Source organism: Vanellus vanellus, assembly GCF_965231255.1.
Source record: "Vanellus vanellus genome assembly, chromosome: 6".
In the NCBI taxonomy this organism is placed as follows: domain Eukaryota; kingdom Metazoa; phylum Chordata; class Aves; order Charadriiformes; family Charadriidae; genus Vanellus; species Vanellus vanellus.
Genome location: NC_138911.1, coordinates 56,175,887 through 56,191,936, shown reverse-complemented (window position 1 = coordinate 56,191,936; position 16,050 = coordinate 56,175,887). Strand labels below are relative to the sequence as shown.

General features: G+C 42.7%; 1 protein-coding gene across 1 annotated transcript in view; it reads right to left on the bottom strand.

Annotated features, from left to right (window-relative positions):
• The window catches only part of SYNE2 (spectrin repeat containing nuclear envelope protein 2), a 207,543-nt gene that overhangs the window by 176,284 nt on the left and 15,209 nt on the right, over window positions 1-16,050 (bottom strand). The window contains 2 exon segments of the mRNA XM_082485681.1: window positions 477-538; window positions 12,125-12,240. Of these exon segments, the coding sequence (XP_082341807.1) occupies window positions 477-538; window positions 12,125-12,203 (141 nt within the window). The 5' untranslated portion in view covers window positions 12,204-12,240.

Here is a 16,050-nt window from a genome sequence, read left to right as displayed (position 1 = left end):
TTTTTTTCACCCAAGCAAGTCAGAGCCCCAGCACATGCTGCTTGAGCTGCTTTGTGAAAGCTCAAAGAGTACATACAATACTAAGGGGTTTGTCTTAATACTTACCAGTCACTCAGGTCATCCCATTAAACTCATGTTCTTGGCTTGCATAATAGAATAATACTTACCTAAACACAGTAAAACTAATCATAAATGTGGAACCTCACAAAAGCCTGAGACGTGTGCCACAATCCAGCACAAGTATTTTTTACCACATCAGCAAGAAAGATACTGTCATCTGCTTACAAACTGTCTCTTACAAATGTCCTTGTATGATCACCAATACAATGCTGTTATACCTATTAAACAAATGCTTTCCAGAGGCTACTTTTCCAGCCAGTGCCTAAAAATCTTGTATTAATTTTGTTTATTTCCATATAGCACATCTGAATCAAAAAGGCAAAAGGCATATCTTTCCTAAAGAATCCCCTTCTTACCTTTGCTAATATTGAATTTATCCAGCTAGTGAAGGTTTTCTTCTGCGTAAACTCTCGCTGCACTGGGGGAAAAAAAGAAAAAAATGGTTAATGGAAAAAATGATCTGGTTTTATTTCTCTTTCTCAAAAAGATACATGGCACCCATCTCCAACCTAAGGTCCGTTCTTACAGATATTAAGATACAATTTAATATTAGTTTTTCTCAACCCTCATTTTAGTGCTGACATTTTCTTGCTTGCAGAGATGATACTGCAAGGACCTCCACAACCATCAAGCATGCTTCTACTGGATGCAGCTAAGAGCAACTAATGAAGGTTTTCTCAAAAGTTCAGCAAATGCAAACAGCAGTGTGAACACATGTCTAGGATAACCCCATCCATTCCTAAATGTTTCTTGAAATACAGCAATCACCAGCACAAGATCTGTCTTGAAATTCGGCAAAAGCCATGCATGGAGTTTGGTGATGAGACCAGGATGAAGGCTGAGGTTAGGTGATAAATGCAAATCTGTAGACGAAGCCACACAACAGGATGTCTTGGCTAACCGAAGGGCTGGGGAGTGTTATTAGGCTGCCATTGGGGAATATACTCCTTTTCAGCACTGGGCCCTCCCTGGGCAATGCAGGTCCTTAATCTGGCCAAACAGGGGCACACCCGGTCTTAGAAAGGAGGGAGGAAGAATCACGGAATCACGGAATTTTCAGAGTTGGAAGGGACCTCTAGAGATCATCTAGTCCAACTCCCCTCCTAAAGCAGGATTGCCCTGAGCACATTACTCAGGACTGCATCCAGGTGGGGCTTGAAAATCTCCAGAGAAGGGGACTCCACAACCTCCCTGGGCAGCCTGTGCCAGTGCTCTGTCACCCTCACCGTAAAGAAATGTTTCCGTGTATTTGAACGGAACTTCCTGTGTTCTAACTTGTGCCCATTACCCCTCGTCCTGTCACTGGGAACCATTAAAAAGAGCCTGGCTCCATCCTACTTCAACCCACCCTTTAGATACTTGTACGCCATAATAAGGTCTTAAGGTCTCCCCTCAGCCTTCTCTTCTCTAGGCTAAAGAGTCCCAGCTCTCTCAGCCTTTCCTCATAAGGCAGATGCTCCAAGCCCTTAATCATCTTAGTTGCTCTTCACTGGACTCGCTCCAGCAGTTCCCTATCCCTCTTGAACTGGGGAGCCCAAAACTGGACACAGTATTCCAGTTGTGGCCTCACCAGTGCAGAGTAGAGGGGGAGAATGACCTCCCTCGACCTACTGGCCACACTCTTCCCTATGCAGCCCAGGATTCCATTGGCATTCCTGGTGACAAGGGCACATTGCTGGGCCATGGATAATTTACTGTCTACCACAACCCCCAGATCCTTCTCCTCAGAGCTACGAAGGAATTGCTTGAACTCATGCCCAAGTAAAAAATGTTGAAATGGGACTCAAAGCGTGACCCAGTGATGCAGAGATCCAGCTCTTCACCGAGGTCCTGCAGGATGGTACACAATGATGAACTATCAGCAGTTGCGAAGGGAGAGAGGGCGTTGTTTAAGCCCATGTTTCAACAAACAGAATATTGAAACTGCTTCTTACATCAGAGTAGAGATTGTGTGGAGAGGGAAAAGCCTTTCCCCATGGCTCGTGGGCAGCAGAAATGAAAAAAAGCCTAGTTCCCCAAAAAGGTGAAGCAGAGTGTGAGCAGCAGAGGCAGACAGACCAGCTCCCCAGCCCCATCGTTGGTCATGGCCAGTGGATCACACGACTCCCCAGCCACCCTCCCTCTCAAAAAACCACCCCACCCCCAAGACACATCGCCACCAAAACCACACGTCCCTGCTGGATGTCTGTATGAAGGTCTGAGGTAACAGCAGGAGGTGTTGGCCCCTGAGATTACAGCCTTTCAGGCCTCAATGCTGCGCAGGCACTGCTGCCAGCAGCCATCCCAAGGGCTCGTGGGAGCAGGCGTGAACACAAACTCCTTTTTCTCTCCCTTTCCACATCAGCTTTCACTGCAAGTGTTGGGGTTGGCTTCCCAAAAAACAGGTCAAAATGCAGTATCCACCCCCAGCCCCGGCCCCAAGGGCCCTCCCTGGAGCTGCGAAAGGGCGGTCATCTGCTCCCTCTTCCCCGTTTGAATAAAAATCCAAAAGACTGCACTGGTTTTTAATAGCCCAGACATTACAAAGCAGGTCAAATAGACTATTAACTGAGGGAGGGCAAGATTGTACAGTTAAGAAGTTAAGCGAGTTGATGTTTTCGTTGCCCAAACCACCACCTTTGGCCTGCACCAGCTGCAGGCCCTTCCCTCCTCCCAGCCTTTCCCTCTGAGGGCTGAGGCGGATGCCGGCCCCTCCATGCATGGCTACAGGCACCACCCCCAGGGTCGGCCTGCAACACTGCTGCCTCTCATCACAGGCAGCAGAGAAGCAAAGCAAGAGAGGTGGGAGAGGTACAAAGCAGAACGAAAGACTAAGCTCCTCTGCCTGCTGTGCAGGGCAGCAGGGGGGGATGCATCAAGCAGTCTGAAGCAGAGGACAGGGCTTTGGGTCTTGGCGACGCAGAGGGTCGGAGCTCTTGCATACAGGAATACGGATGGGATGGGATGGGATGGGATGGGATGGGATGGGATGGGATGGGATGGGATGGGATGGGATGGGATGGTGGCCCACCGCCCTGCTGGGAGGATAGGAGAGGATGGTGCATGTCCTGAACCATGTCCCCAGTGCAGCTCCCTGAGGAGCAACAGGCAGTTGGGCAGGGTGCATGGAGGCTGGAGTCTTCACCAGGCAGGTGAAAGGCAAGAAAAATATTCACGCGCAACATGCGTTGAGAGAAAAACATTCACACACTACGTGCCTCAAGGGCTGTTTTGCATCCTGTAGCTAACACATCTTTCAGGGTGCATGGAGGGCTGGAGGGAGGTGGTAGGCAAGGCAGCTGAGGGGACACTCACTGCCCGCTTCCTAGCTGAGGTAAATCCTCCCCCAGCATGCGAGAGACAGCAGGAGACTGACCAGGCCATCAGCTTGCGAGAAGAAACACATCTGGGAGATAGGGTGGGAGCGGATGATCTCTTCTGCCCCTGAAAGCATGTTCTTGCACAAAAGGTGAATGCAAAGGTAAGTTTGACATCATAAGGCAAGTGCAAGACTACTCAGCAATAGATACGTATGTTTTTGTAGGTGGGGCGGGATAAAAGATACCAAAAATATCAAGCCCTTTGGGGAAAAAAAATCCAACCTGAATGCTCTCCGCATGCAAATGAAAATTCCACGCAGAGGAAAATGTCCCACACTTTATTATGCTCTGGGAATTTGGCAAACACAGACCCCAGTCCTGGGTGGCTTTTCGTCATCCAAGACGGCCTGAAGGGCTTGCCAAGCAGAGCTTCATCAGCTCATGAAGCGGAGCAAGCTGCTTAAGGATAATGCCGCCTCCTGCTCCTAACCCACTGTGAGACCCACAGACCTCCTTCTGCTTCACTGGGCGGGTGAGCGGCGAGAAAAACATTCATGCGCGACATGCATCGAGAGAAAAACATTCACACACTACGTCCGTCAAGAACTGTTTTGCATCCTGTAGCTAACACATCTTTCAGCAGTCCTCCTCTAATCTGCAATACTATGATCCTGTTGGGGCACGGACCAGTTGATTTCCCCTGCTTGCTGGATTGTTTTATGCTTCTTTTTAAATATCACAGAGATCATGACGAACAGCAAGATAAGGGCAGTCTTAAAGACACGGACAAAAATGCAATCTCAAAATTCTGTTCTGTTTGGAAAACAGAAAATAAGTGCAAACATGCCACACAGACCAGTCAAGGAGGACATAAATAGCACGGAGACATTGGCTTCATGTTAGCACAGGACCCAACCACACCCTTTGGTTGAATACCCGTGCGGGAGCTGTTCCAATTCCCTAACGAGCGATTATTGAGTAGCTGCGCTCAGTTTTATCAGGCAGGCAAGGCTGGTATTGCTGGCACTTGAAAAGGGACGGAAAGCAAATATTAACTACTCTGCCTGACGCCAGTGACTCTTCCAGCTGTAGCTCTTGCCAAACACACGCTACCGCTGCTGATTTGGAGAACTTGCTTTTGGGGTTGGTTGCAGAAAGATGGTTAGGATGAGGACATTTGGTCTTGTTTTGGTTGAATCTCTCCATATTAACGTGCTCCATTGTGCAATATGGGCCAGATACTGCAAGTGTTGATTCACACGGGCAGACAAATGTCTCACCTGGCGAAAGCACAAGGCAGTTATTTCACTGCACAGACCTAAGCACACCTTACACCCTCCCCGGGCTACAACTACTGCCTAGTGCAACCCAGCAGGCTGCCTTCCAAGCAGCTGCCGCCTGAGCTGCAATGTGGCTTATTTTCCTACCCAAATAAATAATAATAATAATAATAATAATAAAATTTCCTCCTGAATTAATAACAAAACTCCATGCTTGGCAACATTTCCCTGGACTGTAGTGCAGCAGTCGCTTTGTTTCCATCCAGGCCACACAACACACAGCTCAGTACAGATGTGCTTCTGGCACTGCAGCAGTTTTTATTGCAATTTTCAGGCCGAGTGTGTTTACCCTCCCAGCTCCCCTCTGACTCTACTGCTCAGAGGCACTAATGATTTAATCAAGCTCTCAAATTCTTATCTCTACCACGTGTTTAATTAATACAGATTTTTATTTTTATGAGGATGAATGGATTCTTTGTTAGGCCTTTTTATAGGACTCTAAGTGACCTTGGTTTTCTCTTGCCCTAGTTTTCCAAATGTCACTGACCCAGAACAAAAAAGGCATCAAAAAACCCTGATCATTTCCTTCACATTGGGCCAAAACTCATCAAGCCAAAAAGTGGATCTGAAAGAACAAAATAAGAACCTGCTAATCTGAAAACACCCCAAATCTATCACATTTCACCCTGTGTTTTAAAGCTAATCTTCAGAACAACTCTTTAGGAGGAATAACACATAGAAGCAGCACGTCACGTAGGCTAGCTGAGAATCAATACACACTGCTGGACAATGACTGTTTTATCCAGTAATGAGCTATCAACAAGTGCTACAAACCAGAGTAATCACTAAGGGATGGAGCATGGGGACATGGCAGGGACCATGGCAGCGCTGAACTCTCCTAGGAGGAAAAAGAGGGCAGGCGTGCTGCCAGCCATGGTTTTACTCTCAGCCTTCCTTTAATGGTGATACAGAAAAGCCAGACTTAATCTCCTCTCCTCTGTTGCCTTTCGTGCCTCCCTTCCCAAGGTTGGAGATGGCAGCTCACAGGAAAGCACCGTCTCCTCCCTTGGCAGGGAGCTGGGGGAAGCAAACTGTGGCAGAACACATGTAGCCTGTCTGTCCATGCTCATCAAACAACATCACCAAAGAGGTTTTCTTCTATCACCAAGACCAGTGCATCACTGTCAGTGAACCATTTACAACTGTGTGGGGTTTTTTCTTTTTTTTCAAAAAAAAACTTTTTTAAACAATTATTTTAAATTAATGAGTGCAAGTCTGTCTGTCATCTTCCCATCTCTGTTTTGCCAGAAGGAATTACGTCTTGTGTATGATATTTTTACATCTTCCTTTCACCATTCAGGTCAGCCGAGGCTACGTCTACAGTAGCAAGCAGTGCAGCTCAACAGGAACAGATAATTAGATCAAAAGATCCAGTGTTCAGGACATAGCACACCCACCATGTGTGTAGGGAAGAAAGGTTGTGTTAGACTAGCTCTAGCCTGAATGCCCGCAGACAGCCATGGTACCTTCTTGGGGCATTTATTTCAGTTTCATCCAAAACTGTTTCCATGCTCCCTTGATGGCTCAGCAAAACGAACCAAAGCATGGTCAGTGGGGATAACTGGGAGAGCTCCTTCAAGATAGCCACTGCTGGTATGAACTAAAACACCAAGCATGTACATGTTGTAAATGATAGGAACTATCAGAAGAACCGTTAAGCAGTTGCCAACCCAGGGAAAGTATGAGCAATTCACCCCAGAGCCCTTTATATAGACTCTGCCCTTCCACCCAGTAACAGAGTTTCATTTTCCGCAGACAGGAAAGCTGGGAATAGAGTTATTTCCAGCCTTTATGTTCAGCAACGTGGTGTTAAGCAATTAAAAACAAACACAGTATTTTTTGTCAAGATTAAGAAGTCTATCCAAAGCCCAATGAAGGTGATGAAAATATTTCTACAGGAATGCATCTTTTCAAATCCAAATATCATATAAATATTAACTACTACCATGTCTGTGTGACAAGTGGAAACTTCCCTTTCTATGCTATTCCTTTCAACCTCATTTTCCTTTTGAAAGCAAATTACCCCATTTACCAAAAGTGCTGCTAACTCAGGAAGCTTGTTCACACTGAGTTTTGCCCTCCTGGCTTTCCTAAACACTTTTGCTCTTCTCATTGCCAGGATCCTGTAGCAGCTCTGCCCTCAATCCACACTGTCTTTACTGACCCAACAGCCCATGAAGTGAGGCACTGCAGCTCTTGGGGGCAGAGACAGAGGTTGTAGGTTAAATCCCTAAAGGTACTAAGTCTCATCATTTAGATATTAACATACTTGTAAAGATAATGGCTTAAGTGGCTTTTCTAGCATTTTAAAGAAAATCCATGGCGAAGCAGGGATTTGAGTGGCCTTCAGTGCCCTATACCAGTGCTTCAGAAGCCACCCACTCCTTAAGCATTTTAATGCCAGTTTTTAACCAGTTATGCACCTGATAATGCCTTTAACAAATTGAAATTTATCTAGCAGGGAACACACGTACACAACTATACAATCTATTTCTTTCATTAGGCATGTGAAACAGACAAAAATACCCATGACCGTTTGTTTTTTTTTAAAGCAGTCTCATGTGTCAGTTGCCTCCCCAGTGCCATCATCCCTGTCACATGCCACAAAGCCACACAGTTAAGGGAACTGCAGACCAGCTCCTCACCCGGGCAGCAGGCAGCATAAACAGGGCATAAATTTCAGTGCAGCTCCTATGGGAGCTCTTCGAATATGTAAAAGTCACCCCTGAAAAATCATAATAAACATTTAATGGACTTTTTTTATCATTCTATTTAAAGAAAAAAAAAAAGTGTAGCTATCATAACATATTGGCCCCAACAGATGAGGCATGCAGCTAGAACAAAAAAAAAAAAAAAAAAAAAAAAGCTGGGTAAGAAGTAGGAGTTTACCTGACCTCTGGCTGAATTGAGCGGATCTCAGTGACATATCCTCCTTTACTTGGAGATGAGTGCGATCTACTGCAAGCTGCACAACAAAATCTATCCATACATACCACCATATTTTCAATTTCAGTTGAAATCATTCATAAAGGCTTAGACATAACTGCATAAAAATAGCATAATTCATTTATATCATTAAGCACTCTTCAAAAACAGTTTTAACAGCCAGCCATGTTCTTACCTAATCATCCTTTGGGTTACAGTAATAAACAGTAACATCCACATGGGTTAATAAGCAGAGCCAAAACTTGGGACCTCTGCAGTTAATTAAACAGTGAAAGACTAAGTACATGTCCCAAACTCAGAGAGCTAAAACACACTGTCTTCTGTCTGAATTAGCTCAGCAAGCACGGAAAGAAAAGGGAAAACAGAGCTCTGCACAGGCTTGGTGAGAAACACCACACCTAGGGGCAGTTTGCTGTCCCGGGGAAGAAAGGGGAAGGACTTGCGGGAGGGAGGGAGGGAAAGTGGAGGTTGGATCCTACCACAGGTAAACAGATTTACATTCCAAAAGCAAAAAATATTCCCACTCCAGAACACCACAAACTCTGTTCAGCTTCTGCTGTAACCACCCATCCGCAACCCAAGTGGCTGCACATTCCCCTCGCTGCAATCCCACACTCAGGCTCATCAGCGAAGAGCAGTCATACCTCCTACAGTTCTCAAAACATTGCCATGAAGCCCTTCTCTTACCGAAGGAGAGGCATACCTCCTCAGCTCAGACAGCTGATAACAAATTTGGACCCCACTATGCCTCTTCCATTTACAGAAGGCCGTGTGCCTCTATGGGGCCAGCCCCAGAACGCAATGCTGGGAGGGAAGCTATGGGAGGAGGAGACATAGGGCAGGGTTCCCGCATTGTTCCTCTCCTGCTCATTGCCAGCCAAGCCCTGAACTCCTCTGTAACTGCAACAAAAGCGACTTCAGGTTTCAAAGAATGGTCCACATGCCGCAATGGAGCATCTCCCTGGCAAGCATCCTCTGTTCACCAAAATGTTTGCAGCCTGCCTGGCAGGAGAAACCCTTCCCTTCAATATTTGCCCATTGTATATATCCGTAATAGGTCCAGTTCCATTTTTTCCACCTGCACTTCCAGGTGGCTGTGCAAGGACACAAAACAGCTTTATAGCTGCCATAAGTTGTGCTGCATCAGAAAACTGGGAGAAAATAGAGTTGCTGGAGGAAAGGGCACAGATAATGTTGACCTTAATCTGATTTTATTTTATTATAACATCTAGGACAGAGGGAAGGAAAAAAGAACAGAAAGAAAGGAGCCCAAGTCCTGACATCATGCAATTTCATAGCAATTTCAATTGTCTTGGCAGGGAGGGAGGGTGGTAACTATTACTCTCTTGTTTGTGGAGACCAGCTTGAATACTGGAAAAGGTTAAAGAGCAATATATAAATCTGAAAAGACGCATATGTAAGGGTTTATATTCTTGCAGCTTTTTACTTCAGCCTCATGATTTTGTGACTAGCTTCATCACTTGAAAATGTCTGGAGATGGGAACATTGGAAACCATACTGCTTTCATTTCTTTATCCATTTTCTTTGTGTTTTTCAAGCTTCATTAAATGTCCTTAAAATATTTAGCTGAAAAGACAGACACACTGGGAACAAAGTTATATTTTTACCTATTTTCCAGTGACTTTCTTTACTGCACCTTCTAGGCCGAACACTATTCAGGAAAGTGAATGTTCATCCTTGAACACTCTTCTACCTAAAAAACACACTAACAGAAATTCCACTAAAGCAGGTTTTTACAATATTAAGCCACTGGCATTAACTTAATAGGATTTCTATAATAATTAGAGCTGCTAAGAAGTAACCTCTACACTAATTATTTTAAGGATGTTCTTCCCCTCTTCCCGTCTTTTTTTTCCCCCCAAAAGTGCTGTCCTCCTCACAGAAGACTGTGACTTAAATCACAGCCAAACATACCTAAAATGAGTGTTTGGTTTTACCCGTGGTACGGAAGAAAAAAAAAAAAAAAAAAAAAAACACCACAACACTGTTTTGTTAAATTTTTAGGCATATAACTTCACAAAGTTATAAGAGCAAACTGATTGGCACATTAAGTTGATCTTGTCCTAATTAACCAGACTAGACAAGTGCTCTATCATCACTGGATGCCTTTCAAGAATAATAGAAGATTGGATCACAAAGAATATAAGTGTAGACTGAAATATGAGCAATCTAGACTAGATCCCACTCCTACTTTTATCTTCTGTGCCAACTATTTATGCGTATCTCCTGTTATGCTGTGCATCATACAGTGCTGGCCATACTCTTTGAAGTTATACCTTAACAATTTGAAAAGCAGATCATAACCGGTTTTATATCCGTCTTTAGTCACCCAAAAAGTAAGCTGCTTTTCTAACAGTTATAAGCAGCCATTCCTTCAATCTGAGATTTCTCTAAAACTTCTCCAGGTGAACATGAAGATTTAAAGTAATCAACATCTCTGACTGCTTTGCAAATCTCATCCAGAGTCCTATTACTGAAAAAATTCTCTTCCTTCAATGCTCCTATTATTCTTATTTCACCTTTGCTACCACAGATCTGCAGGTAGAGTTACTAATGGTATCTATATGTCATGTCAGGGAATGTGTCTTCCGTGCTTTATTGCAGCTGTGTCGCCATTTGCTTGTTTGACCCAGAGCAGATGCTGTAGCATCACGGCCCCATACATAGGACATGTCTGTACCTTTGTTGCATCTTTAATCATTACAAAAATTGCTTATGTCACTTCTAAGGGATGTGTCCGGATGTTTTACAATGGTCAGGCACGTACAGCTTGGCCCCAGATTTGCAGTATGTTCATTCCAGCATAATCTAGGAGCTCAAATTATTACAGCAAAGAAATATAATTTAGTCATTTGAATTTTAATAAGCAAGGCTCTTTCGCTGAGATATTGACCAAAAAAACCCTACTGTTATTCAACACAGAAACACCAATCTGACTTTTCAGAAAATAGCATGATTACTTGATTATTTCAAAATAAAACCCTATTCTAAAATCCCATGTAACTTTAATTCAGCATCCTCTGCCTTAAAGCTAGATAGTGTTTTCCAAACCCGTTTCATGACAACAGCCACCTCAGTCTTTCTACTGAAGGCTGAGCTTGACTGGCACAACAAATACGGGTCTGACAAGCTGTGCTTGGTGCAACAGTCAGACTAGCTCCTGTCTGCTACGAGTTTTTGTTTGACCTCCTGAAAATGTCATACTGAAGCAAAACGAAAGAAAATTCACTATTAAAAACATTTGGCTTTAGACCACTGTTAACACTCTCTCATCAAAACACATGGATTCAATGACAATATTAGTGCAAATATGGATCGTAAAAGTGACTTGGCAGAATATTCTTTTGCTCCATCTGTTTTAAACATATTTTCTCTCCACTAAGCACCATAGTAATTTCTTTGCAAGCAAGCTAGAAGGAAATAGCTCTGTGGAAACATGACTTAGCCCATCCGTCCTAGACTAATGAGGCCCTAAACAGATTACGGAATCACAGAATGGTCAGGGTTGGAAGAGACCTCTGGAGATCATCTAGTCTAACCCCCAAAGGGGGCTGAAGGGGATTGAAGGCAGGCTTCCCAGCAGTGCTATTCCTGCTGCCTGGACTAGCCTCCTTGAGAGCCACCATGAATTTTTTTTTTCCTTTAAGTATATTCATGAAAACAATCAGTCTTCCCAGGAAATTCTTATAGAAGAAAGTTCAAGACATGATTAAGGAAAACCCAAAAAGCCTATCTGAGAGGCTAGCTCTTATGCACTCTTCATTGCCTAACTGTTCAGGTAGCTGCCATTAAATTGAAACAATTAAAAATCAGCCAGTGAGTGCTGCTTAACAAGTAAGGATGAAAGACTCTGACCTGTAAGAAATTTGTTTAGAAGCCACAAAAATTTTCTACTTATCTTGGCCACAAGCTGTCTTTCTACACGTGCAGGGGATATAGCAGTAAGAACAGAAAAACAAATAAAATAAAACAAAACAGTACTGTAGTTAATAGCCTCATTAAGACAGCTTAATGCAACCAACTAATTGTCAGCAAATTGAAAACAAGGAAACTAATGAAATGGCGTAACTTTTCATGCTGGCAGTTCCCTTGAAAACAGTTTACGGTATTCTGAGTAGCAAAGCATAAGAACCAGTGAGCACATCTGTACCAAGAAAAGGCAACAGCTCTGAAAATACCATGAGAAAGTACTATGAGAGCTGTTACCTTTCATTTCACTGCTGAAGCGGCTCTCATGAAACACAGAAACATCCGCAAAGAAGCACAGACGTGAACTAACTACACTGGTCATAATGCTAGTTTGAACAGGTTTCTCAGAATTCCCTTCAACTTGTGTACAGTCACAGATTTTTGCCAAAAATCTGCATTAAAAAGGCACAGAAAACTACAGTAACTTACCTTGCAGCGATAGATAGAGATCATCTATTTCGGAGGAAGCCTGCTCCTCTGTTGAGGGAGATGACTGCTTTGATGCCATATTAAATCCTATGGAGATTCTTTAATCAATTTCCAAACTGAAATTATATTAAAAAAAAAAGAAGAAAATCAGTACAGTTTTGCGATGATATCAAAGATGCTCAAGTGTGTGCAGAGACGTGTTTTGTTTTGGGACTTCTTCCCTCGGTAGGCTGTTTCCTTAGCTCATACAGAATAAAGCAAATGTTTCTACTGCGTCAATCCAAGTTTTGGCCCCTTGTAAGGGTGGCCAGCAGTACTCTAAAACACAAACCACGGATCCCAGTCTGTCTTGCCATGAAACCAAAAGCACTAGGATTCAGGAATTTTCAAAGACAGTTGTTTTCTTTGAGAAAGCCAGGTTGACAAAGGCTCACAGTGCCTTTTGCAGATTTATTGCTTCCAAACCTAAAAGGTTTTCTTTAAATCTTTGTACTTTTCAGATACCTCTTCCTGTCCAGATACTTGTTGCAGAACGGAAACAATTTAGGCAGAATACACAAAGATTAAGATGAAATGAAAAAGCAGTGGTTATCATATGAGAATAATCACAACTGCTGTCTCTGTCTGGTACCTTTGCTACTCCTCATCCCCCATGAAGGGCTTTTCTTTTTCCAACTCCTCCACTTTCTGCTCCCTGGATACCTCCCCTATCTCTCATGCAACTTTAGTGAAAGATATGCTGTATCTTTCTTAAAAGTCTAACATTGTTTCTGGTACCACAGCAGCTATATTGTTCAATTTGCTGCTGAAAAACTGGATACTTAGATACAGACTCATTTTTATCAAGAACTTACGAGTTAAACAAATTCAAAAAAAAAAGAAATAAAGCTGAAAACTAAATAAGAGCTCACCTTAAACTTTTTTGCCTAAATAACTGTAACCTTCTCATCAGAAGTACTAGGATTTACACATCATAAATGAATAACTCATCTACAAGCATATAAGTCAAAATAAACCACATGAATAGCTGACTAAGGAAATACAACATTAAAGAATGCCAGAGAAATTTTTACATTCAGTCCCTTGTGCATATGCACCATGAGGCAGCCTTTGTTTACTCCCCTATATACTGTTTTTCCTCACTCCCCGTCTCCCTCACTGCACAGAAAAGACAACATGTGTTTAATGAGGAGCTATTCAATATTTTGTTTTCTTCACCCAGAACAATGTGTGTCCTTGTGCTTTATCCAAGAGCTGCTCTGATGACAGCATTATTAAGTCCTCGCAAGATTTTCTATAGCGCTCATCATCCCGGCATCTGACCGCTTCACAAACATCAATCAATTCACATTTACAGCGCCTATGTGAGATCAGGGGTTACCGACCACATTTAGAATCACAGAACGGTTTGTGTTGGAAGGGACCTTTAAAGATCATCTAAGTCCAACTTCCCTGCCATGGGACATCGTTTTACTGATGACAAGCAAAAGCACAGAGAGAAAAAGGGAAAAAAGTTGCTAACTTGACTCTGGTTTTCCAGAGAAATAGACATTATTTAATATGGCCGAAGCACTGATTCCAACTGCCGCAGTGAGTACACAGCGTTTCTGCAAGTCACCAACAACTAATAACTAAAACTCAAGGCACCAGATTCAAGAAAAGGGAGTTCTAGCTGAGGCAGGTAAAGATGAAAGCTATCCAGACTAACAAAGAAAAGAGAAAAAATATTTCACAGGAGTTTGGCTTGCTTAGCCTAGCAAAACGAGGAGGAAAAGTACTCATTTGATCTTTGGCAGACACAAGAACAAGATGATAGAAATAAGCCATGCCTTGATGTTAGGATGGAAAACAGAAGATTTATAAATATTGGGTTCTATCAAAGCCTTCCAATACAGGCAACGGGCACAAAGGCTTTATGTGATTTTAGGATTGGGATTGTTATAAAGCGGTTGCCTTTATTAAAGGGACACTTGGACTTCCAACCCTGGAGAGCTCTCAGAAGTCCTCTGTTGTCAAGCTATAAATACTAATCTCAGGTCAGACAACCAAAAAATAACCACGCAGTTAGCTACCACTGATAAAAATTGGAGTTTAAGTGCCAGGGCTAGCATCTCACAGGAACTGAGCGAAGGCAAGGGCTGAGCAAGAATCCAGTTCTCCCAGCAGTGCTGCCTATGCCCAAGGTGATGCAATCTTTCCTGGGAAACTCCTTCCTTTTTCTCACAAGATCAAGCGATATAAAACCAAAGTCTACAAATGCAAAATGTCAGGTAGCCTTAATATCTTTTCGGTATCACTGTATGTCCTGAATTCAAGTGTGCGATTGTCACCTTGAAGGCTACTAAGTTAGCAGCCAGACCCAAATGGGGAGTATGTAAGCAAAATCCAGACCACATCACTAAATCTGTTGCTTTTTGCTCCCAGGACACAGGGAGAGTTAGTTGCATTCTCTCCACCTGGAGTTTTTGCAGTGGCCAACTGTAGGCCTTCAAAGATATTTAAAAAATAGTAAATCCTGGGCAAGAGTGAATCCACAGGTGAAATCAATGAGCCTGCCCGAATTTGGACCTAAAGTTATAACTCAAATTGGGTGTAAAGGAAGATGGATAGGACTAGAAACACACATGTAGATACCCACCATTGCCACATCAGCATAACCTACAAGCAAGATGTCCCCAAAACTATGTATGTATGTACGTTCCTGTGGTTCTGGAGCATGCACTCAACATCAGTGGCAATGCATGCTCTTTTCCTCTTTAACACAAGTTTATTCTAATTTTTTTCATTTTATTTTAAACTAAAGATTATTTAAGATTTTCTTTCAAAGGCACAAAAGCAGAACAAAATCCCCAAACAGTGAAAACACACAAATCTGATTGACTTTAATGCATTCAAATTTGAGATGGTGACATAGGCGGAGCCAAGTCATGTTCACCTAACTTGCACGATGCTAAAGTCCAGAGAAAGGGAGCTGGATTTGGCATTAAAATTCCTCTATAATAACATGAAGATATGCAAGAGCCACATACAGTATTAATGGAAGTTTCATAAACAAAACAAAATGTATTTTCAACCTTTCTGTGACTGTTCCTCCTCTGTCCCCATCCATTGCCAGCTACAGCAACCACACAGTACATAGTGTCTCCTTCTGTGTGCTTGTACTGCACTTCAAGCGATGGGACCCCAGTCTCAGTTCAGAGCTCTAAGTGTGACAGTACTTGAAGTTAATAAAACTTTCAAAATTTTAAAGCAGAAAATATGTTAAGCTTTAAAGCATTAATGAACTTCAATTAAGTTAATTAATTAACTTAAAATATGGTGCATGATCATAGAACATGCATAAATGAAAAAAAAGCATATGCTCCTATTCCCTTTTAAGGTCAAATTAAGGCCTCCTTCCCAAAAGGAGGGGATTTTTTTTTTTTTAATATTTTTTTTTTAAAAAAACAGGAATCCACTCAATGAATCCACAGTGCAGGTTATAAAAATGTGCAGCTGATATAAGGTAAGTTTATGCTAAAGCTTTCATCTCCCTGAAACCCTCTGTTCACCATCCAACACATCACACACGTTTTGCCCTGCCTCTGATCCTCTCCCTGTCCCAACAGAAGACTCCACAGATGCTTTGAAAGGGAGACACACACACACACTCTTGGAGGACATACCTGCAAGGATTAGTATTCTTTAAAAGGTACAAGGTACAGATTGTCTGAGAAGGGATTATACAGGGACAATATGCTAGTCCCTTTGCCCTCCCCCAACCCCCAATTTCGTTCAAATAAAGCATATTAAGTGTAACTATATCATACCAACCTCTGAAGAGTATAAAACTGACAAGCTATTGGTAAGATTGCTTAGCAATGCTTTACATAGGCATTAGGAACAATCATCTTTTCTACTTCGTATTTAATTCGACTGTTTCGTTT